The sequence below is a fragment of the Sinocyclocheilus anshuiensis genome, unplaced genomic scaffold (assembly GCF_001515605.1).
Source record: "Sinocyclocheilus anshuiensis isolate Anshui unplaced genomic scaffold, SAMN03320099.WGS_v1.1 scaffold267, whole genome shotgun sequence".
Taxonomy (NCBI): domain Eukaryota; kingdom Metazoa; phylum Chordata; class Actinopteri; order Cypriniformes; family Cyprinidae; genus Sinocyclocheilus; species Sinocyclocheilus anshuiensis.
This window is the reverse complement of record NW_015552637.1, coordinates 2,865,657-2,887,012: the sequence shown is the minus strand read 5'-3', so window position 1 is coordinate 2,887,012 and position 21,356 is coordinate 2,865,657. Positions and strand designations below refer to the sequence as shown.

Genomic DNA, 21,356 nt, shown 5'->3' with positions numbered 1-21,356 from the left:
ATTTCTAATGTTTTATATGCAGATTAAATAGGCCTCAAGGAAACTTTTGTCTTGTCTCCCGAGGCCACAGGAGGGCGCAATGAGCAAAATAATGCAGCACATTAAATTGTCATCGCAAGGAAATAACTGTCTATAAAAAACCGTGCATTACGTCTAAATTAACTCATATAAATAATTTCGTAAATTGCATAAACAATTATGAACAAAACAGCATCACGTATTTATGCATTGCTTAATACAAAGCCGAATCGCCCATCACACAGATTTGCCTTTAAAAACATATGAGACGCAGTGAAAAGGAATAAACCTCCACAAATTCGTGACGTGTTTTCTAAAAGTTTAAACTGTTTTAACTTTGCATGGCTTTCTATACATCTCTTGTGTGACGCGAGTGCAGCAGTTATATTTGTCCGTCTAGAAAATGAGCTGAATATGCATTCTGTGTGAATGGCTTTGTTTCGGTTTTAACCTAATCAAGATCTTCTACGCATTGAGCTAATACATTTCTCTAATATTTTGAATGAATAACGCAGCAGCGCCACGCAAAAACGTCACTTACATCATCATCACCGCATCTTGTGCTCCACTGATGACGCTCCCTGACGCACACCTAACATTCGATTGTACTATTTTTGCATTCAAATGCAAATGTTTATTTTAAATTCGACTAATATTCATTTTTTTATTCACAATCTCCTCATCACAGGCAGGCACAGCACTCATGTTCGTGTTTGTGTGTGCTGTCTGCGTCACTCATAGCACGTGCCTATACCGTGCACTATATCGTAAATGTGTTATATCGTTATCGAAGAAGGTGTATCGTCAATAAATATCGATACCGTTTTATCGCCCAGGCCTAATATGAGACTTGACTTGACAGGGTTTTCTTTCAAAAATGGATCTGCACAAGAGACACAATGCAGTGGTTAAATACATTGTATACAAAAAAACTATTCAGATAGAACTTGCTTCATCACCCAAAATCCAACTTTGAATAGTCGAGTATTAGTAATGCACATCCCTACTTTGCACTGCAGTGTCTTTGTTGTAATCTCAGAGGCACTCATGTGTTTCCACTCAACTTTGTGTGTTTCTTGTGCTGTAGTTGTAGCAGAAATGAGGTTGATGGGTAAGACCAAGCTTTCTTGCAGCCTTTCTTTAGCACATCTGCATGTGGATGATTGAAGGACTTCAAAGTGGGACTGTTAAAAAAAACAATCTATGATATGTTACGATAACTTAATTACTACACAAATGTTTTGGGCATGTGTTTTGACAGATCTGTTGGGATAAAGGTGGTGGCGGCATATTTTATGAAAGTTTATACTTTTTATTGATGCTATCAATGTTTTTTTTTTTTTTTACAGTTTAAAAAAAAAACCTGTGCTTTTGTCTTTCTTATCTCAGGAGAAGACATGCCATCCACAGTAGTGACTCCACCTCATCCTCTTCTTCTGATGAAGAGAAATTTGAGAGGAGGAGAAGTAAGAGTCATAGCAGGTCAATAAACAGGTAAAAGCTTTTAGTGAGAACTTTTTATTTTAGAGATGCTATGCTTTCAAAGACACCTGAGTTCAAAGACTTGCAGAGCAAACATGACAATTATATAGCTCTGAAATATAACAACTGTACTTGGTTTTGTGCATGCGACAGAGAATCTATATCTGTTGTAGCTCTTATAAGAATAGTTTCTTAGACATCATCTGTAAATTTTGTAACTTTTCACATTTCAAAGCAATTATTAAACAAAAGTTTTAGAAAAAAAACTTAACACATTTCCCTTGTAGATGCCTCCCTATGAATTTACGGAAGGAGGATTTGTTGGGAATCCACAAGGACAGGATTAAAATTGGAGCAAGTCTTGCAGATGTTGATCCAATGCAAATTGACCAAACAGTATGTATTTGCCATTTTAATTGAAATTCAAAAAATGTACAGACCTGTGTTTGACTGTTTGGTTTCCATGTGCAGGTGCGCTTTGACAGCATTGGAGGTTTGGGCAAACACATCTCTGCATTGAAGGAGATGGTTGTGTTTCCTTTACTCTACCCTGAGGTCTTTGAGAAGTTTAAGATTCAGCCTCCAAGGTATGCAAAGCGATACTGATAAATATTACATTAAAATGCCTATTTGGATGACTGATCAGTGGTTTGCAAAAATGAGAGGTAATGCTAAATATCACCTTTTGCAGAATGTATGTTGATTGAATGCTATGTGTTTCCAGAGGCTGTCTGTTCTACGGCCCTCCTGGCACAGGAAAGACTTTAGTAGCTCGGGCCCTAGCAAACGAGTGCAGTCAAGGTGAGAGGAAGGTGGCGTTCTTCATGAGAAAAGGAGCAGACTGCCTCAGCAAATGGGTGGGCGAGTCTGAGAGACAGCTCCGCCTCCTGTTTGACCAGGTTGCCCACATTTAAACGTAACTTAATTTAAATTTCATTTAAAAATGGTCATTCATGAATGCCTAATTTTGTCTAAATATTTTATTTTTAAAGGCATACCAGATGCGTCCATCAATTATTTTCTTTGATGAAATTGATGGTATTGCACCTGTTCGGTCCAGCCGGCAAGACCAGATACACAGGTGTGTTAGTCTGTGTTTCTGCATTGTTTTTTTTGTTTTTTTTATCTTTTCTTGCTGTCTTGATATGAAACTTATGAAATTGTTTGTTTATGTTGTCTGAAGCTCCATCGTGTCCACTCTGTTGGCTCTCATGGATGGGCTAGACAGCCGTGGTGAGGTGGTTGTTATTGGAGCCACTAACCGTCTGGACTCCATCGATCCTGCACTCAGACGGCCTGGACGATTTGACAGAGAGTTTCTCTTCAACCTACCAGACAGAGGGGTAGGAGTTTGGAGCTCTGTTGTTGGCTGCCTTAGCCAGTGTTTATTTTCGACTGCAGGTTTTTTTTGTTATAAAATAACCTACAAGACATTGTTGCTGATTTGTAGGCTCGCAAAGATATTTTGAAGATTCATACTAGGCAGTGGGACCCGCAGCTGTCTGATGTGTTTCTTGAAGAGTTGGCTGACAAGTGTGTTGGTAAGAGCTTTTCCTGTTCCACTATGTGAAACGACCTGATGAGTGCATCTCGCATAACAGCTTACCTTTGTCTCAGTTTTCTCAGTGCCAACACAGAGGCTGGTGCTTTCCAACACACCTCCAGAACATGCTGTATTTGGGTTTTAAGTAGCAGTGTTATGTAACATTCTGCTGTTCTAGTATTCCCACTCTCTAGCACTCTCAATTCTGGCATTTACAGAGCTCTCCGACTGTCTCATCCTGTCCAAGTGGGCAGTTCTTATCCAGAATAAACTGCACTATCATCCCTGATTGTATACCAATAGTCAAAACTCTCCCTGTGCTTCCAGGTTATTGCGGCGCAGACATCAAAGCTGTGTGCTCAGAAGCAGCTCTCTGCGCCTTGCGTAGACGCTACCCCCAGATCTATGCGTCCTCCCAGAAACTCTTGCTGGATGTGGAGTCCATCAGCGTGAGTGGCCGGGACTTCCTCTCTGCCACGAGGAAGATAGTTCCAGCTTCACAGAGGGCAGTGGCCTCTCCAGCTAAAGCACTCACGGCTGTTATTGAACCCCTGCTGAGCTCTGCCCTCAATAACGCCATGGAGATGCTGCAGAGACTCTTTCCTCATGTAGAGCAGGGCCTCAAGAAGAAAAGAGATGCTGGTAAAGACAACTATTTTTATCACTCATCCCCATAGTAGTGCCACTCATGTTTTGTTTAGGAAATGTAAAAATCTAGTTTGTATTTTTAAATTAATGTTCAGTGCAAGTAAATATTTCCTATTTTAGAGGGTGTGTCTGGCATCTTAGATGATCTACTACAGAGTGAAGATGAGGGGTCCTCTGTGTGCATTACTAATAAAGGCCAGAAGAACACTGGACCGTCTGCATCTGCGCTTCATCTGAACAGGTTAGAAATGCGATGAACTGACGTCTGTGCTGACTTGGTGCATATGGGGAAGCATAAGACATTTTCTAAAAGTCTGATGTTTTATTGTGGCAAATAATGTACTGTTATCCCATTTAAAGGACCGACGTGAGTGACATGAAGTGTCATGTACACAATTTCCCTTTTGTTGACTGAACTCTTCATATGTGGTTTCACTCACTCTGTACAGATATGAGTTCACAGGAAGACTTGATATGAGATAAAATATATCATATGTAAGATTTCAAAGACAGGATGTAATTTTTCTAAATCCAGTTTATCATCAGCAACAGTTTTTCTTAATCATGCCTATGCATGTGTAAAAAAAACAACACCGCCACATATATTGGGTAAAAGTCCAATTTTAATTAGGTTATTATTCTAATAATAATAATGAGACTAATAATGGAGAGTTCAAAATGTTCAATAGCTACAGAATTTCACTGATGACAATAGTGTATATGTATGTATATAAATAACATTAGGTAAACGTCCAATTTTAATTAGATTATTATTCTAATAAAAAAATTACTAATTGTTATTTTATATTTATCACATTGATTGTAAAAATTATGCTAATAGTTATTATCATTGTGCCAACTTGGACAAATTATTTCGCTGTAATGCATTCTAGGATTTGCCTAAAAAAAAGACGTTTTTTTTTTCTATATCTTTGTGTTGCTACTTAGTTTTTGTAACATTCTTCTCATTAGGAATGTGCCTATATGATGCCTTTTAATGCTGTGTTGGTAGGCATCTCAGCAAGAATTTGAGGCAAAGCTTGAAACTTCAAAATATAGCTTAAGAATTTCACTGATGACAGTAGGGAAACATGTTCAGCCTGTGGTATATTTGGTGTTGTTTTGACCTGCCTGTCATCGCTGCGCTTCATTTCTTTCATTACATGTATTATAGGAGTGCCCTGCAGCAGCCAACCTCATTCAGACCCAGACTGCTGCTCTGTGGGACATCAGGCTCTGGTCAGACCTCACACTTGGCTCCTGCTATTCTCCACGCCCTGGAGAAGTTCACCGTTTATACACTTGACGTTGCTGTGCTGTATGGGGTCAGTTCAGCCACCCCAGAAGAGGCCTGTGCACAGGTGAACACATAGAATTTATAGTAGAAATCAAGATACATGGATAAACTTGTTTTATTAAATGACTGTCGATCTGTATTGTACATCAGGTTTTCTGTGAGGCGAGGAGAACCGCCCCCAGCATTCTGTATATTCCACACATTCAGTGCTGGTGGGACACTGTGAGCTCCACTTTAAAGGCTACATTCATCAGTCTCCTACAGGACATTCCTTCATTCTGCCCCTGCCTCCTCCTCGCCACATGCAGTTTTCCTCACCACACGCTCTATGCTGAGGTACCATGTGTACTTTATAAACAGTACTGGAGCTTGTTTGGCTTAAAGAGTAAATAAAATGGCAGTTGTGATGCATTTTATCTTCTATAAAGTTATTGTATAACATTTTTTTTGATTGTTTACCTGTTTAAAGGTGCAGGACCTTTTCCATGTTGAGTATGGGGAAGTGTTCGATGTTCTGCTTCCATCTCGGGAGGAGAGGCACAGATTCTTTGAGGATCTTATTTTAAATCAAGCTGCTAAAGCACCGACGTCTAAGAGAGATGCAGGTGAGTATTTTTTCTGTAATGTTTTTCACATTGTTAGTATTTTCATGCACATTTGTGATAACTCCTATTTTCTTCTTCTTAGTCCTCCAGGCACTGGAGGTGTTACCGGTGTCCCCTCCACCACCTCCCCGCCAGCTCTCTGAGCAGGAGATGCAGAAGCTGGAGGAAGAGGAAGAGGGCACGCTCAGGGAACTCCGCCTCTTCCTGCGGGATGTCACCAACCGACTGGCTCAGGACAAACGCTTCAAGGCCTTTACAAAGCCTGTAGACACAGAGGAGGTAAGGCGAAGATGGCCTTCTGTGTCAACTCTCTCCAGCTGTTGATATTTGTGAACCAGTGCCTTGTGCTCATTGAGTTTTTTTTTTTTTTTGGACAGGTTCCCGATTACACTACAGTCATCAAACAGCCTATGGACCTGTCCACAGTTCTCTCCCAAATTGATTTGCACAAGTATGAAACTGTGGTGGCTTACCTGCAGGATGTGGATCTGATCTGGCAGAATGCCCTCGAGTACAACCCAGACAGAGACCCCTCAGGTAGGCTGAGAATTTTAGCTATGAAATAGAAAACCGTTCTATATCTGCATGATTGCAGATGTGATATTGACTTTATACAATAGTTGAATAAAAAAATTTAATATTGTGTTAACTTTTAGACAGTATTTTCTTTTTTGCTCCATTTCACAAATGAAAAATAGTTCCAAACAAAGCCACAGTTGAACTGTTGTGCATCTCGGAGCAACACACAGCTGTTTCATTACTGAAAGAGTCCACGGTTTGGAGCCAATGATTCAGTGACCCATTCATAAAGAAAGTCACTTGTTTTGTTTCTGAATGAATCAGTCATTTGAAGGAATCAGTTAAAAAAAATGATTCACTCATTAAGACTTGCCGCCACCTACTGGCAGTTTGAGTGTAATATTGTTTTACAATATTACTGTTTATATTGTATATTTGATTAAATATATAGTTCAGTCATGAAACTCTAGATGGCGCAGGCTGACGGGTTGTTAACGTAACTGATGATATTCAGAGAGTTAAACGACTTGGCACAAGCTGATTGGTTCATGCTGCATATGCAGCCAATGAGCTTACTGCCTTGCATTTATATGGCTGGCTAGCATTCACTTGAGATTCCTGCAGCGTGCTTTCAGAGTTTCTCTGAAACCCTCCACCTTCCCCAGCTCCACCTGTATAGATCTGCTACAGGTTATTTTATTTGCTATTTGTGCAGCAGCAGTATGTCTTAAATACTCACAGCACCTTATCGCCATATGCATTGGCAGTAGCAAGTTCCTGTACTTGCTTGCAGCAGCAGCAATAATCTACAACTATAGCAATAACCGACAGCAGCAGCAATTCAGCAGCAGTATAGCAGATCTATTTCGCCAAGACCAAATACATTAACATTGTTATATCCATCACCATGCTAAAATCTTCCGAGAGTTGTCATGATTGAGCTAAATTCAGCCATGGGCGAGCATAATGGACTACCAGAAACATTGTAAAATTTAAATTTCTTATAAACTTTTGACTGGTATGTGGTTTATTTACTGAACATTAGTGACACAACCACCTTATTGTATGTAGGCAGTTTACAGTTTCCATTCAACTTAGCACACTAATACTCAAATTTGCGGTCAAGGCTTTGTCAGCATTGGCTGTTTTACTTTGATATCATATCTAGTCAAATTTCAGGGATAGAACTATTCTTTATGACTTTCCAAGTGTGTTTTGCATAATTGCATAATATTTGTGTGATTTCTGTAGCATGCAGTAACTATGTTTGTGCTTGTAATAGATCGGCTCATCAGACACCGTGCCTGTGCTCTCAAGGACACTGTGCATGCCATAATCAGAGATGAATTAGATGAGGACTTTGAGAAGATCTGCGCTGAGATCAAGGAGTCTCGCATCAGACGAGGTTTCACTGACACTATTTTAGATCATATATGGATAGGAGTGAGACTGTAGCCATCACTCACATTTCTAATGTTTTATTTTTAGGCTCCACCTCGTCACGATTCACTCCTGCCTACTACCACGTGCTGCCAAAGGTGTCCGCTACAGTGGAGCAGAAGACGAGTGATCCAGCACCCAGTAAAGATGCTACACCTGTGCCAGCACAAGCAGTGATATCACCACGTCAAACAGGAATTAATACAGGTGACTAACAGAGCTGTACTGCCTGACATCAGTGCTGTAGAGCCTCTCAAAACTGCCATGCATGAGGTAGGATTTGAGGTTTTAACATCTGTAGTTTTGATTTAAATTATCAGCACTTGTGACATTTCATGAGTCTTGATACCAGTTTTGAAACCACAATATTATTATTATTTGGCAGTTTATTTTTCCATTGTAAAATTATTCTTTTAATTTTGCAAATTACTTGAAGGTTACATGCCATTTTTTATTTAATGTTAATATTAATATCTTATTTATAATGGCATGTAGCTTTTAAAAGTATGTCCCAATTAAATAAAAAATCTTTGTCAATTCAATTAAATTGTCAGTAATAGGGATATCAATTTTCGATCATTTCCATGATCGATCATCGTTTAAATTAACGATCAATTAATCGGTAACCTTTATGCTGCAAAATGCGTCTATTGTAGCGGCATGCAGTCACCGGCATGACAGGATGTGCAAAAGCCACTCAAAAAAACAACAAATAAAAACGCTTTCTCACCCAAATTAAAGGGGTTTTAGTCTGAATAAAATGCTAGTAGCAGGATTGTAAAATTAATAGATGTGATTATGATCATTTGATAAAATGAAGAGAGCGCGCCGTACGTTTGAGATCATTCGCCAAGACCAAATACATTAACATTGTTATATCCATCACCATGCTAAAATCTTCCGAGAGTTGTCATGATTGAGCTAAATTCAGCCATGGGCGAGCATAATGGACTACCAGAAACATTGTAAAATTTAAATTTCTTATAAACTTTTGACTGGTATGTGGTTTATTTACTGAACATTAGTGACACAACCACCTTATTGTATGTAGGCAGTTTACAGTTTCCATTCAACTTAGCACACTAATACTCAAATTTGCGGTCAAGGCTTTGTCAGCATTGGCTGTTTTACTTTGATATCATATCTAGTCAAATTTCAGGGATAGAACTATTCTTTATGACTTTCCAAGTGTGTTTTGCATAATTGCATAATATTTGTGTGATTTCTGTAGCATGCAGTAACTATGTTTGTGCTTGTAATAGATCGGCTCATCAGACACCGTGCCTGTGCTCTCAAGGACACTGTGCATGCCATAATCAGAGATGAATTAGATGAGGACTTTGAGAAGATCTGCGCTGAGATCAAGGAGTCTCGCATCAGACGAGGTTTCACTGACACTATTTTAGATCATATATGGATAGGAGTGAGACTGTAGCCATCACTCACATTTCTAATGTTTTATTTTTAGGCTCCACCTCGTCACGATTCACTCCTGCCTACTACCACGTGCTGCCAAAGGTGTCCGCTACAGTGGAGCAGAAGACGAGTGATCCAGCACCCAGTAAAGATGCTACACCTGTGCCAGCACAAGCAGTGATATCACCACGTCAAACAGGAATTAATACAGGTGACTAACAGAGCTGTACTGCCTGACATCAGTGCTGTAGAGCCTCTCAAAACTGCCATCCATGAGGTACAATTTGAGGTTTTAGGATCTGTAGTTTTGATGAAAATATCAGCACGTGTGACATTTCATGATACTTGATACCAGTTTTGAAACCACAATATTATTATTATTTGGCAGTTTATTTTTCCATTGTAAAATTATTCTTTTAATTTTGCAAATTACTTGAAGGTTACATGCCATTTTTTATTTAATGTTAATATTAATATCTTATTTATAATGGCATGTAGCTTTTAAAAGTATGTCCCAATTAAATAAAAAATCTTTGTCAATTCAATTAAATTGTCAGTAATAGGGATATCAATTTTCGATCATTTCCATGATCGATCATCGTTTAAATTAACGATCAATTAATCGGTAACCTTTATGCTGCAAAATGCGTCTATTGTAGCGGCATGCAGTCACCGGCATGACAGGATGTGCAAAAGCCACTCAAAAAAACAACAAATAAAAACGCTTTCTCACCCAAATTAAAGGGGTTTTAGTCTGAATAAAATGCTAGTAGCAGGATTGTAAAATTAATAGATGTGATTATGATCATTTGATAAAATGAAGAGAGCGCGCCGTACGTTTGAGATCATTTTACTTTGTTGACCGTTTCCTATCCTGTCATGGAGACCGCTGAACGTGCCTCTTTAAATGGTTTCGTGGTGCTCGTTGTTGTATTTTAAAACACAATTGCAATGTTAGCTTAATTATTTAAGTAAGATATATTTCGCATATATTTTTTTTTTTTTATGAAAACAAATTGTTATTTTTATTTTAGGCCTATTACTTACATAGGCTATACATTTTCCTTAAAGCATCCCATTTTGTCCCAGGTCTTGAAAACCTATGCCCTAGGCTAGTTAGGTCCATGTAGAAACTTGTGAACGATGCTCGTAGTTGTGGCATCACCGTTTAGTGACATCATTGAATGCTCCGGGAAAACGTATAGTCAGTGTCGGTTTATAGCGCCTTTTAATTGCTGTTTTGAATCCAGCAATTATTTATTTAAAGATTATGACGAGTGTGGTATAAAAGCATTGTTTATGAAAGGAATAATTGGTTAGCTGGAAAATGTTACATCGTGACCATGCTTTTGTTTGAGCCCATATAGCCTACATTTATGCGGCTTTGTTCTGGTTTGCTGGTTGGTCACGAATTTACACAAATTCAATAATATTTAGGCATTGTTTCTTTTCCTAAATCCTCACCGTCTAACCCTCTAATTTTGCAGATTTATTTTATTGTTATTCACTTTTTATCACTGTTTTCATATCTCTTACTGTGGTAAACATGCGGGAAGGGAAATGAAAGGTTTCATGGCCATAAATTAAGAATTCGTTCGATGTATTAATTTGTTCCCTCATTTTAGTTAAATCATGGGTTATTTAAGGAACAAAATGAATGAAACATGGACAGTGGCCACAAATTAGTCGTAAAAGTCGTAGGAACGAATTAACAAGTTAACAAGCCTATCTGTCCTGTGTGCCTCAGCCCTGCAAAGCGCAGAGCCTGATATGAAACAATTATCTGGGGAAATGACTTAGTTACTACATTTCTATTGCTTTCCATGTTGAAGAACTTTGTGTTGTTTCTATTTTAATGTACTTTTAAAATCACATTAAAAGCTTAATTTGTACATTATGAATGAATGATGATGCATTTATATACCGTCACCATCACTCACAGCCGCTCGCACATGTTTTGCGCATGAGCCACACGCAGCCCAAAATTATATAGATTAATATAATTAATCCAAGATTAATAGCTTAATCAACCATCGATAGCTTTAATCGATTGCATCTCTTATCAACAATTAATCGATCATCGATTAATCATTGACATCCCTAGTCAGTAATAAAGGCCAAGTAAATTAAGAGTGTTTTTGTCTTTTTCTTGTCAATATTGTTTAATTTACAAGAAAACATTTTTAGCATTGACTTGTATACTTAATATTTTACCAGTACTTTTGGCATTAAGTTAGACTGGTAGGCTTTCTTTCATGTGGGCTGTGAATGAAATATTTTGTCTATCCACAGCTTCACAGATGAAAAAGAAGAGGAAAAACCGATGGAAAAATGGATTCATCCGCAGAAAGAAGTCTTGCTCAAATTTGAACTCTAAAGACAACCATAACACAGCAGAATCAGGAGACGAAGAGGAGGAAGAAGAGGAAGATGGAAACCTTGCTGAGAGTGAAGATGCCGAGAAGATGAAAGATGTTGAATGTGAGTCAATGGAGACTGATGGCTGCGCTCGTGCAGAGGAACCCACAGAATCAACTGTTGTAGCACAGAATTACAACATCCCCAACGAAGGACAAGAACCTGATAATACTGCCTCTGCAGAGGATGAGGTCGTAAATGTTGAGACCATCCAGAATAATGCCACTGATGGCCACAATGATGTCCAAGAATCAGAGAGCAGTGAACCTAAGAGGACAGAGCCAAGTGCAGAGGACAACACAGGAACAGGTTAGCAAATCACAAAAAAAATTAAATTAGCATTTAATTTTATAACATTTGTGGTGTTTCTGTGAGCATAAAGCAATACTTGAGTTTGCATGGGATTTTCAGAGTTCAGGCTGAAGCGGATGACAAGAGGTTTTAAGATGCAGGCCGAACAGCAGAGTCTCATCAGTGTGGATGCTGCCATGAAGATCCTGGAGCAGAAGAACATGCCTCTTATCGTGGACCACAACAAACTGAAAGTAAGTCAGATATCTTCCTCTAACTGCAGGAAAAAATACTGATAGTGGGAAAACTAAAGAAGTAGTGTGCAATAACTTGACTTCTACATTGGAAAGGTGTTTTCAATCTCTGTTTTCAGGAACTTCTACAGAGAGTTGTGGACATGACGGAGGGATATGAGGTCAGTCAGCTGGAGAAACTTTATGCTCTGCTGTGTCAGAGCATTTATAGACACAGGAAAGATTACGACAAAACTGCACTTATACAGGTACATTTAGATTATGCAATAATACATCCTGCTTCCTTATTCTGTTGTTTGTACAGTAAATAAAAACTTGCTAGTTGTCATTAACCAATGTTTTATATATGTATATGTGTGTGTGTGTGTGTGTGTATATATATATATCATTTATATATAATAAAGCTTATTAACTTTATCTGCCTTTTTAACATGTATGTTCTTTTATTTTCCAGGAGATGTCAAAAGAAGTTGAAGAGTTTTCCTAGTTTTCTTTTTATAAACAAACTACAATATATTTCTTATAAGAACTGCTCTATGAATTTTATTTCGTTAATTCTTTAGTCATGTCTTTGAGTGTTGTGCATATTAAAAGCCTTTATCACAATTCTTACTGTCTTTTATACCTGGTTTTTATACCAAGCATATAGTTTGGTAATGGTACAAACATCTCATCTACTCTGCCTAAAGTAGTTGTGTGTTGTAATCACTTGTGGCTTCTACTTTTCTGGTTCTGATGAAATCTAAATTAAGCTAGTAGGAAACAGGGAAAATTCCACTTGAATCTATGCAGAGATGCATGAGGGTCACGTGACTGCACGTTGGCTCTGATTGGACCGTTTCATAATTTGGAGTTTGTACGTTTCTAAAGTCAATGCTCTGGTTTCGTAGCGCATGGACAATTTTAAAGTCCACAAGTGTGTGCATTGAACCCTTACAAAGTCCTGTGTGAGTGTCTTGATTACATTAACGTCCAAGCATGTTGTTTTAACGCGGATTTTACGTGACGGCGGGGAGTCGCCTGGCGATGATGTCACGACGTATAACACTGACAGCGGTGACGCCTGATGATCATTAAAAACTGCCATTAAAATGAGCGCAGATGATTATTGTGTTTACTGAGAGACCCATAAAACAGCAGCGCAGTGTGCCCTGCCGAGCAACAGAGACATCAGGGAGAGAAACATCCGATCGGCGTGGCATCTGTCTGGTCCATCCAGCGTTTTCCCCCCTGTACGTGCGGCGAGTCTCGGTCCGCCTCGCCTCCGCTCTTCCTGTCGCTGAACCGGAGGATACTCGCACCCAGAGCCGCGATCTGACACTGAAGCCCGCGGCCGGTGAGTTCCATCGCATCCCTGAAGCTCCCTCACTAACAAAAAGTACCGTGCTTTTATGTTGTTTTATTCTTTGTAGCATGGTGATACCATAGTAATTTTCTGAATAACCTTGGGGTACCATACATATACAGTGTATCATGGTACAGTGATGTCTGAAAACACCGTAGTGCTTTCCTGAAATGTATGTACCAGTACCATGGTACCCAAAGGTAGTTCGCTAAATACCATGGTAAAATGATAACGATTAAGTTATTGATTATGGTAATTTATTATCATGGTTTTACCATCTGTGCCAACAGTGTATCATGGAAGCGCCACAGTGTTTAAGAGAATGCGCTCAAAACGCCCCTAACACGTCTGACATTTCTCAATCTGCAACTGAACTAATTGTCCAATGGTGACGCCTGTTATATAGTGACACAAAGGGACCGGATACATTAACAGTGGTTAATGCATTGTGTCATTTATATCATTTATTAATCTTAAATGTTAATTTCTAAACGCTCTGTTTTTCATTTTCAATTCATGTTATTCCTTAATGCAATATTTAAAGTAAACATGCACAACTTTTAATGTTAGAAATGTGTTATGGAAAATAACTTTGACCCTTTAACCTTTTCATTTATTATTATTAGTAATATTTGTATTAATTATATAAATCTTTTTAACTTTTTTTGTGTGTCTGGGAGCTTATTTTTTGCACCACATAAAACAGTCATTAATATGTCAAATTTTAATTTATAAAATCAAACCACAATAAACGTTACTATGCATTTTAAGTAATTGTCTATAATTGCAGTCTCATATTTTGGAGTTATTGGCAGTTTTTATTTAATGTTCAGTGATTTTGAATCTGATTTTTAGGTTTAGAAAAACTTAAATGAAAAACTACACATTCAGCAGAAATAGATATCTGACAGCTGTAGGTCACTACAATGTATGCAGATGCACTAAACTTATAGGGCTATAGATAAATATGTAAAATGTTTGATAACAGATATAAAGGTTCACATTAACTGATGTTTAATGTATTGTTAACGTATACAGCCTTACTGTAAAGTTCTACCTAGATTCTGCAGTGTTAGATTAGCATTGAATTCTAAATAATTGACTTTAACAGTGGAATGCAGAAGAAGACACTACACTTGTGCGGTAATTTGATCTAGTGTGTATATGAATGCATCAGTAAATGTTTTTAATTATAGGTCAACTGTCCCATGTTTACATCATAACCAGTGTCTTGCATGTGTATTTTGTTTCTCTGTGTCTTTCAGGATGTTGAGCTCAAATCTTGGAATGGGACTAATGTTTAACATGTAAATTCAACCTCCTAAAGGTTCTGGCCAGTTTATATTTTCTTTTTCACATTCACAAGCACAATGTCGAGCAGAAGGAAGTCCACGACCCCCTGCATGGTGCTTCCGTCAGATGCCGTAGAGCAAGATCCTGATATGGAGGCTCTGGAAGGGAATGAAGGAGCTGAGAGTATGGCAGACGGTCCTACTGAGGGAGCAGTGGTTCCCATGGAAACAGAGACAGGTGAAGTTCACTTCTAAAGGCTTTTTTTTTTTGTCCTGTTTGGAATAGTGCTGTGTCCTTACCAAGTGCAACATGACAGGTTTCTAGCGACCAAGTAATTTTTGTGTTCACATTAAGAGTTTAGATGCTGCAAAAATATATACAGATGTTTTGATGTTTAATATACAGCTATGCTGAGTGAGATTTTGGACAAATGGAATTTCACAGTGGGCGGGGCTACCTAGCAGAATGCAAAAATAAACAAAAACAAAGCAACCTCTTATCGCACATTGATGTTTGTGATTGCAGTTGGTTAGGACAAAAAGCAAGTCAAGATTCATGCACTTTTTAACCTATCAGACACTCGTGCACAATACTGATTCTAATCAAAGTAATCCTTTTACTGTCCCTACAGAATATGAAGGGATCCATTTCTCGAGTGAGGACTGTCGTTCTTCAGGAAAACGCTCAGGTCAAACACCACTAGAGCAGCCCATCTCTGATCTGACTGCTGAGGGTGGTTTTGTGCAGACAGAGATGGAAGATAGTGATGACCCCTCAGTTACTGGAATCCCTCTCAGCAAGACTCCTATAATGAAAATGAAAAGCAAGTCTGAACCCAAGAGAATAGCCATGTCTCTAAAAGGCACGAGTGAAAGCGAGGCAGTGACTGAAAGTGAGATGGAACTGGAGCCATTGGAAGCGTCAGTGATGAGCTCTTCCATGGCACCAGAACTCATGAGCCCATTGTTCACAGAGTCTGTAAAGCCCAGCGTTCTTGTCAATATTTCAAACCCTGTGGTAGCAGATCAGAAGAAGCTGGTTATGAACCCTGCGACGGTTCTTCCGGCCGGATTGGCCCAGGTGCTTTCTGCCTTGCAGGCCCAGCAGAGCGCTCAAACTCAACTTCTAATACCAGTAAGTAGTATTCCCACGTATAATGCTGCAATGGACTCCAATGCAGTCCTGGTCAACACCTACAAGAAGTTCCCCTACCCATCGGTGTCTGAAATCATGGGACTTGCAGCCCAGACCAAGTTCAGTGAGGAGCAGATAAAGATCTGGTTTTCGGCTCAGCGTTTGAAGCATGGCGTTAGCTGGACCCCAGAAGAGGTTGAGGAAGCGAGGAGGAAGCAATTTAATGGCACAGTCCACACAGTTCCCCAGACCATCACGGTTATCCCAGCCCATCATCTTTCCGCCGCTAATGGCCTGCAGTCTATTCTTCAGACCTGCCAGATTGTGGGTCAGCCAGGTCTGGTTCTGACACAGGTTGGCATGGCCAATAGCATCCCAGTGACCACCCCGATAACCCTGACAGTAGCAGGAATGCCCAATCAAAGCCAGACGCCCAAGATCGCAACCAATCAAACAAGCCCTGCGCTCAATGAGACTAAAAGAGCTACCACCGTTCAGCCCCCATCACTGACCCCTCAGGAGAACTCTGCACTCAGTGCCGATCACTTTGGCCTGCGGCCTAAGAAATCCAAGGAACAGCTGGCTGAATTGAAAGCAAGCTATCTGAAGAATCAGTTTGCCAGTGATGCGGAGATAGCTAGGCTAATGAAGTTGACCAACCTCACCAAAGGTGAGATTAAAAAGTGGTTCAGCGACACCCGATACAACCAGCGCAATTCTAAGAACACCCACGCCTTCATCGCGAATGACAATCCCAGGGGTAGTAGCAGTGCCACCATTGTTATTGACTCTAGCGACGAAACGCCACAGTCTCCAACGCCATCACCCGTCAAAGAGAAGGAAACGCGCTCCAAGACCTGGAACCCCTTCCCAGACTTTACCTTGCAGAAGTTTAAAGAAAAGACACCAGAGCAGTTGGTGGTCCTAGAGAAAAGCTTTCAGAAACGTGACACACCAACTGATGAAGAGCTTAGCCGGCTGAGGGCCGAGACCAAACTTACCAGACGTGAGATCGACGCCTGGTTCACCGAAAAAAGAAAAACCCCTGTGCCTGATTCCTCAGAGTCGAAAGCAGATGGTGAAACATCCCAAAAGAAGGGGAGCCAAACTCCACCTGGAGGAAAGAGGCTGAGCAAAGAGAAGGTTACTAAGAAAACACCCGAGCAGCTTCATGTTCTGAAGAATGCGTTCGTTCGCACCCAGTGGCCCTCGACGGAAGAATACGACCAGCTGGCTGAGGAGAGTGGACTGCCTCGTTCCTACATTGTCAACTGGTTTGGCGATACACGCTATGCCTGGAAGAACGGCAACTTGAAGTGGTATTTTTATTATCAAAGTGGAAACACAGGAGGAACGAATGGCAACAAAAACAGAAAACGGAGGATTCGAAATCGCGGTTGGGGAAGAACCCGTAGTAGAAAAGCGAAGAAGCACACAGAATCGGAGAAGAATTTACCAATCAGGTTCAAGTCTGGACGGGATATTCTGAAGGAGTACTACTTGAAGCACAAGTTTCTGAATGAACAGGACTTGGATGAGCTTGTCGCCAAGTCTAACATGAGCTATGAGCAGGTGAGAGAGTGGTTTGCGGAGATTCATCGGAAGGAGGAAATGGGTACCAACCCGTTTGAAGATAAAACGGGAAATGAAGAACAAGATGAGGAGGAGGACGAGTCACAGGGTGAAAATGAGATGGCGGTTGAGGAGCAAGGACCTGCTTTGGGTGATGAAGATGATGATGACACTGATGACAGCGATGCCTGGGAGCCTCCACAGAGCGTTCGAAAAACATTGTCCGTGTCTGAGGGTCAGTGATTTTTCTGAATTGGCTTTATTCTGAGCAATGACCCTTGGTGAAAAATGTTGGGTCTCGACCACATGCCCTCTACCACTGCACCAATTCTGCTTATATTTTACGTAGTTTCACGTAAGGTTTGACAAGATCTTTTTAGCAAAACATTGAGGAGAACTGTTTTTGGTCAGAATGTTTGACTACATTCAAACCTTGAGAGATCATGCACATTAAAGGGATAGTTCACCCAAAAATGACAATTCTGTCATTAATTACTCACCCTCGTGTTGTTCGAAATCCGTAAGACCTTCGTTCATCTTCGGAACAAAATTTAAGATATTTTTGATGAAATCTGAGGGCTCTCTGACCCTCCCATAGACAGCAAGGTAACTACCACGTTCAAGGTCCAGAAAAGTACCAAGATGATCGACAAAGTAGTCCGTGTGACATCAGTGGTTCAACTGTAAAGTTACGAAGCTACGAGAATACTTTTTTGCGCAAAGAAAACAAAAATAAGCCACACGCTCACGTCATGATACTGACGTGAACGCGTGTCCACAAGTGACGCAGTATAGACGAAAATGTGGAATAAAGTAGTTATTTTTGTTTTCTTTGTGCAAAAAAGTATTCTCGTAGCTTCGTAACTTTACAGTTGAACCACTGATGTCACACGGACTACTTTGTCGATCATCTTGGTACTTTTCTGGACCTTGAACGTGGTAGTTACCTTGCTGTCTATGGGAGGGTCAGAGAGCCCTCATATTTCATCAAAAATATCTTAAATTGTGTTCCGAAGATGAACGAAGATCTTACGGGTTTCGAACAACACGAGGGTGAGTAATTGACAGAATTTTCATTTTTGGGTAAACTATCCCTTTAACGGTTGTTTTTTTCCCCTCTGAGGCTCTGAAGTGCAGCGACAACTCAAGATCCCTTGAATAATAATAATAATGTCATGCATACAATTTAAACTTATGTCTACCAGAATTGATCATGCACCTTAACCCTTGTAAATGCAAAGACATCCTAGACCTCTATAGAGTCTTTTAAATGGGCTTTTTTTCATTTGGAGTCAAATGGAGAACACTTAGTGCCAAAGGTATAGTTTTGAATCGTATGGTTCCCTTAATAATGGACACAATAGCTAATTAAGGGAATATGCATGAATACATTGTGTCAATTAGACACATGAGGCACTTTGTCAACCACCCTGATGTACGGAACTTAAAAAATGCAACCAGCCACCTTATTTGTGTAGGGCGAGACCAAACATTTCAAATCGAATTTCCAAATTCAGTGACACTAAAGTGTTTTATCGTCTACATACTGACCATGGATATCTGATATACAGCATAGTACATCCCAACAGGAAGTTGTAGGTGTTCCTGTAGTTCTGCTAACTGCCATTATGGGGGTCATCTTCAAACAATAACAGCTAATACTCATCTTGTGGGGAAAGTTATTTTGTGGAAATGGTTGTAATAAACAGCTGATGTGACTATTTTGCCGTTTTTCAACTGGTAAGATCTCCCTCAGATTTCTCTTCTACACAGTTCATAAAGGGGACTTTCATTTGCTTGACACCTTTTAACGGATCATGTTAAGAAAACATAATGCGTATTTGCCGTAATCATGAAGTGTTATGTTTTCCATCTCTATGACTGCTGCAGAATTTCTTTCTCTTTTGAGGAATGTGTTTCTGGTTTCCATTAATATCTTGGTTTTATAGGACTAAATGAAACATGAACTATTGATGAATAATTACAGTGTGGGTGTAATTTGAGGTTGTCTTTTTATAATATTTGTGCATGAAAACAGCACTATGACTGGTACTTTTAAAATCGCCCCTGTGTAAGACATTCACCATCTTCATTATATCAGCATGCATCTGATGGAGGAAAAAAAGTGTTCGGTTTGTACATAGCTTTATGCTCAACCAGTAGTTTAAATCCTTTTATAAGTTTGTATTTATAGTGATGTTAAATTTCACCTCTACACGAGTGGGTCTGCGTGTATGGCGATCATTCAAATAATTCTTGTGTGATTTAAGACCGATATTTTACTGATTTTTAAGAGCTCCGTGTTGTATTTTTGTTTTTATGTTCTGGATTTCTTTCTTTCTGGTGAAAATTCATTTGACTTGCTTGCAGCCCTCTGCATTTTCCTGTGAATACTGTAGTGTATTATAGGCAAGAGGTCAAAGGTGCCTCTGTGAACATGGTAAGTACTGTTTGAACAAAATAGCACATTTAAACTTAGCAAAATGTGTCCTCTCCACTGTTAACAACTGATCCTTACATGTTTTTAGAGTTTGAGAGCCTTACTGGGATCTTGCTTTGAACGCATTTTAGTTTAGAATCAAACCACAGTTAAATGTTGTGCTGTCTTCAGCTGTCACTAATAGTGTTTCAAAAATGGTCAGATTCAGATTAGACTGTTTCTAGGCTCTGAAAAACAGATTTTTACATGCACCAATAATAGTAATACAGATCTGGAACCATCATGGATCATGATGTGAAACTCGTGACAAGCCTTAAAATCTGTAGATGCCGCTGTGGTGGCAAAAGCTTTATTTCCCAGAGCCATAGGCCTTGTGCAATGCTTTTTATTTAATTGAACTGTTTTAATAGGCTTTTGCTTGATTTAGACTAAATATATATATTTTCTACTTGTTTGTGGACAACACAATAAATTTGGATGAAATAAATAAATGCCTTATGCTGTTCTTTTTCTCCTCAAAGTTGGTCTTTTCAATAAGTGTCCTAATGGCATCACATTCTTCTTTTCAATCTCAAATCTCATTAGTAATAACTGAGACAAGATTATAAAATATCATACTGGCACTATGGCATGAAACATTTTAGTATATCATTACATTTTATATAGTAAATTATAACACTGTATCACAGAATACTAGGCCAGTGTTTCCCAACCGGGGTGCCGCGGCATCTGTCGAGAGCAGGGGTGCCGTGTAAAAAATAATTTTGTAATATTTTTAAATTGCTAAAATGTTCAAAGAAGCATCTATTATATAATATCCATTTCTGATGTCGCCAATAATCAGAGATGCACCGAAATTTCGGCTGCGGAAAATGAGTTCACCGCTCAGGATTCACGTGGTGTGACGTTCTGCGTATTATCCCGCTCTATGCGTGTGCGCTTCGCTCAGCTCCACTCATATATCATTCATGCTCATCGGAACAGCAAAGTCCACTCAAAAATTGAGCCGACAGGAAACATCGATGTCGTACAGTATTGTTTCTGTCTGCAATAGCCCTACTGTGTTGTAACATGGTGTGGTATATGGGCAACTCTGGTAACGCTGCCCTCTCGTTCATTGATCTGCTAACCGCTATGTTATGCTCAGGTGTCCTCTGATAATAATAGCGTTCTAGGACTAAACATTATTTGGATAATTGGGGAAAAAAAAAAAAAAGTTAAATATCTTAACCCTACTGTTAGACCTACCTGAAAAACTAAAAAGCAATTTATTTAATTCGAAGGCCTGTCGTTAATTTTTATTTGTGCTATCATTATTTAAATAAATGTTATGTAAAAATGTTAATAGTAAGGTTTAAATAATATTTCATGCTGTAACTGTAGGGCTAATACAATACGTCCCCTATGAACAGCATATGTGAATATTATGTAACGTTAGACCTATTGTTTAAATCGAATTTATGCTTTAAAAGTAGAGTAATCATAGCAGTTTTCATCCATAGTATGTCCATTTAAACGCTGCGTTTAGCTTCAAATGACGACAGTATTCTATAAAAATTATTTGCATTCCGATCTTGACATCAAAAGGCACAAACATTATTTTTTTCTTTTATTCCATGGATTTTACCCATTTACCTCCAC

At 39.3% G+C, this 21,356-nt stretch overlaps 2 protein-coding genes across 8 annotated transcripts in view; both read left to right on the top strand.

Annotated features, from left to right (window-relative positions):
- The window catches only part of atad2 (ATPase family AAA domain containing 2), a 16,845-nt gene extending 4,316 nt beyond the window's left edge, over positions 1-12,529 (top strand). For 2 of the 4 annotated variants that reach the window (XM_016458295.1, XM_016458294.1), the window contains exons 9-29: positions 1,106-1,129; positions 1,408-1,512; positions 1,788-1,896; positions 1,972-2,087; positions 2,225-2,399; positions 2,493-2,581; positions 2,684-2,843; positions 2,951-3,041; positions 3,371-3,685; positions 3,812-3,932; positions 4,866-5,052; positions 5,139-5,324; positions 5,458-5,593; positions 5,676-5,872; positions 5,971-6,130; positions 7,395-7,517; positions 7,601-7,759; positions 11,261-11,695; positions 11,798-11,931; positions 12,051-12,179; positions 12,386-12,529. In XM_016458295.1, the coding sequence (XP_016313781.1) occupies positions 1,106-1,129; positions 1,408-1,512; positions 1,788-1,896; positions 1,972-2,087; positions 2,225-2,399; positions 2,493-2,581; positions 2,684-2,843; positions 2,951-3,041; positions 3,371-3,685; positions 3,812-3,932; positions 4,866-5,052; positions 5,139-5,324; positions 5,458-5,593; positions 5,676-5,872; positions 5,971-6,130; positions 7,395-7,517; positions 7,601-7,759; positions 11,261-11,695; positions 11,798-11,931; positions 12,051-12,179; positions 12,386-12,418 (3,184 nt within the window). In that variant the 3' untranslated portion in view covers positions 12,419-12,529. The remainder of the gene's footprint in view (positions 1-1,105; positions 1,130-1,407; positions 1,513-1,787; positions 1,897-1,971; positions 2,088-2,224; positions 2,400-2,492; positions 2,582-2,683; positions 2,844-2,950; positions 3,042-3,370; positions 3,686-3,811; positions 3,933-4,865; positions 5,053-5,138; positions 5,325-5,457; positions 5,594-5,675; positions 5,873-5,970; positions 6,131-7,394; positions 7,518-7,600; positions 7,760-11,260; positions 11,696-11,797; positions 11,932-12,050; positions 12,180-12,385) is intronic. The other 2 variants (XM_016458296.1, XM_016458298.1) reach the window with 2 other exon arrangements.
- Positions 12,530-12,604: 75 nt separating this feature from the next.
- On the top strand, positions 12,605-17,784 carry zhx1 (zinc fingers and homeoboxes 1). 4 transcript variants are annotated; one of them, XM_016458302.1, is made up of 3 exons: positions 12,605-13,267; positions 14,643-14,806; positions 15,201-17,784. In XM_016458302.1, exons 2-3 carry the CDS (start codon positions 14,647-14,649, stop codon positions 17,516-17,518), a joined length of 2,478 nt encoding a protein of 825 aa, XP_016313788.1. In that variant the 5' UTR covers positions 12,605-13,267; positions 14,643-14,646; the 3' UTR covers positions 17,519-17,784. The 4 variants fall into 4 exon arrangements, with proteins under 4 accessions (XP_016313788.1, XP_016313785.1, XP_016313787.1 ...); XM_016458299.1 differs by having other exon boundaries at positions 14,542-14,806; XM_016458301.1 differs by having other exon boundaries at positions 12,605-13,309.
- Positions 17,785-21,356: the final 3,572 nt, after the last annotated feature.

Coding starts and splice junctions, on each gene's coding strand:
- zhx1 (XM_016458302.1), top strand. CDS start 14,647: ATGTCGAGCAGAAGGAAGTCCACGACCCCCTGCATGGTGCTTCCGTCA. Junction 14,807..15,200: donor TCCCATGGAAACAGAGACAG/GTGAAGTTCACT, acceptor CTGTCCCTACAG/AATATGAAGGGATCCATTTC.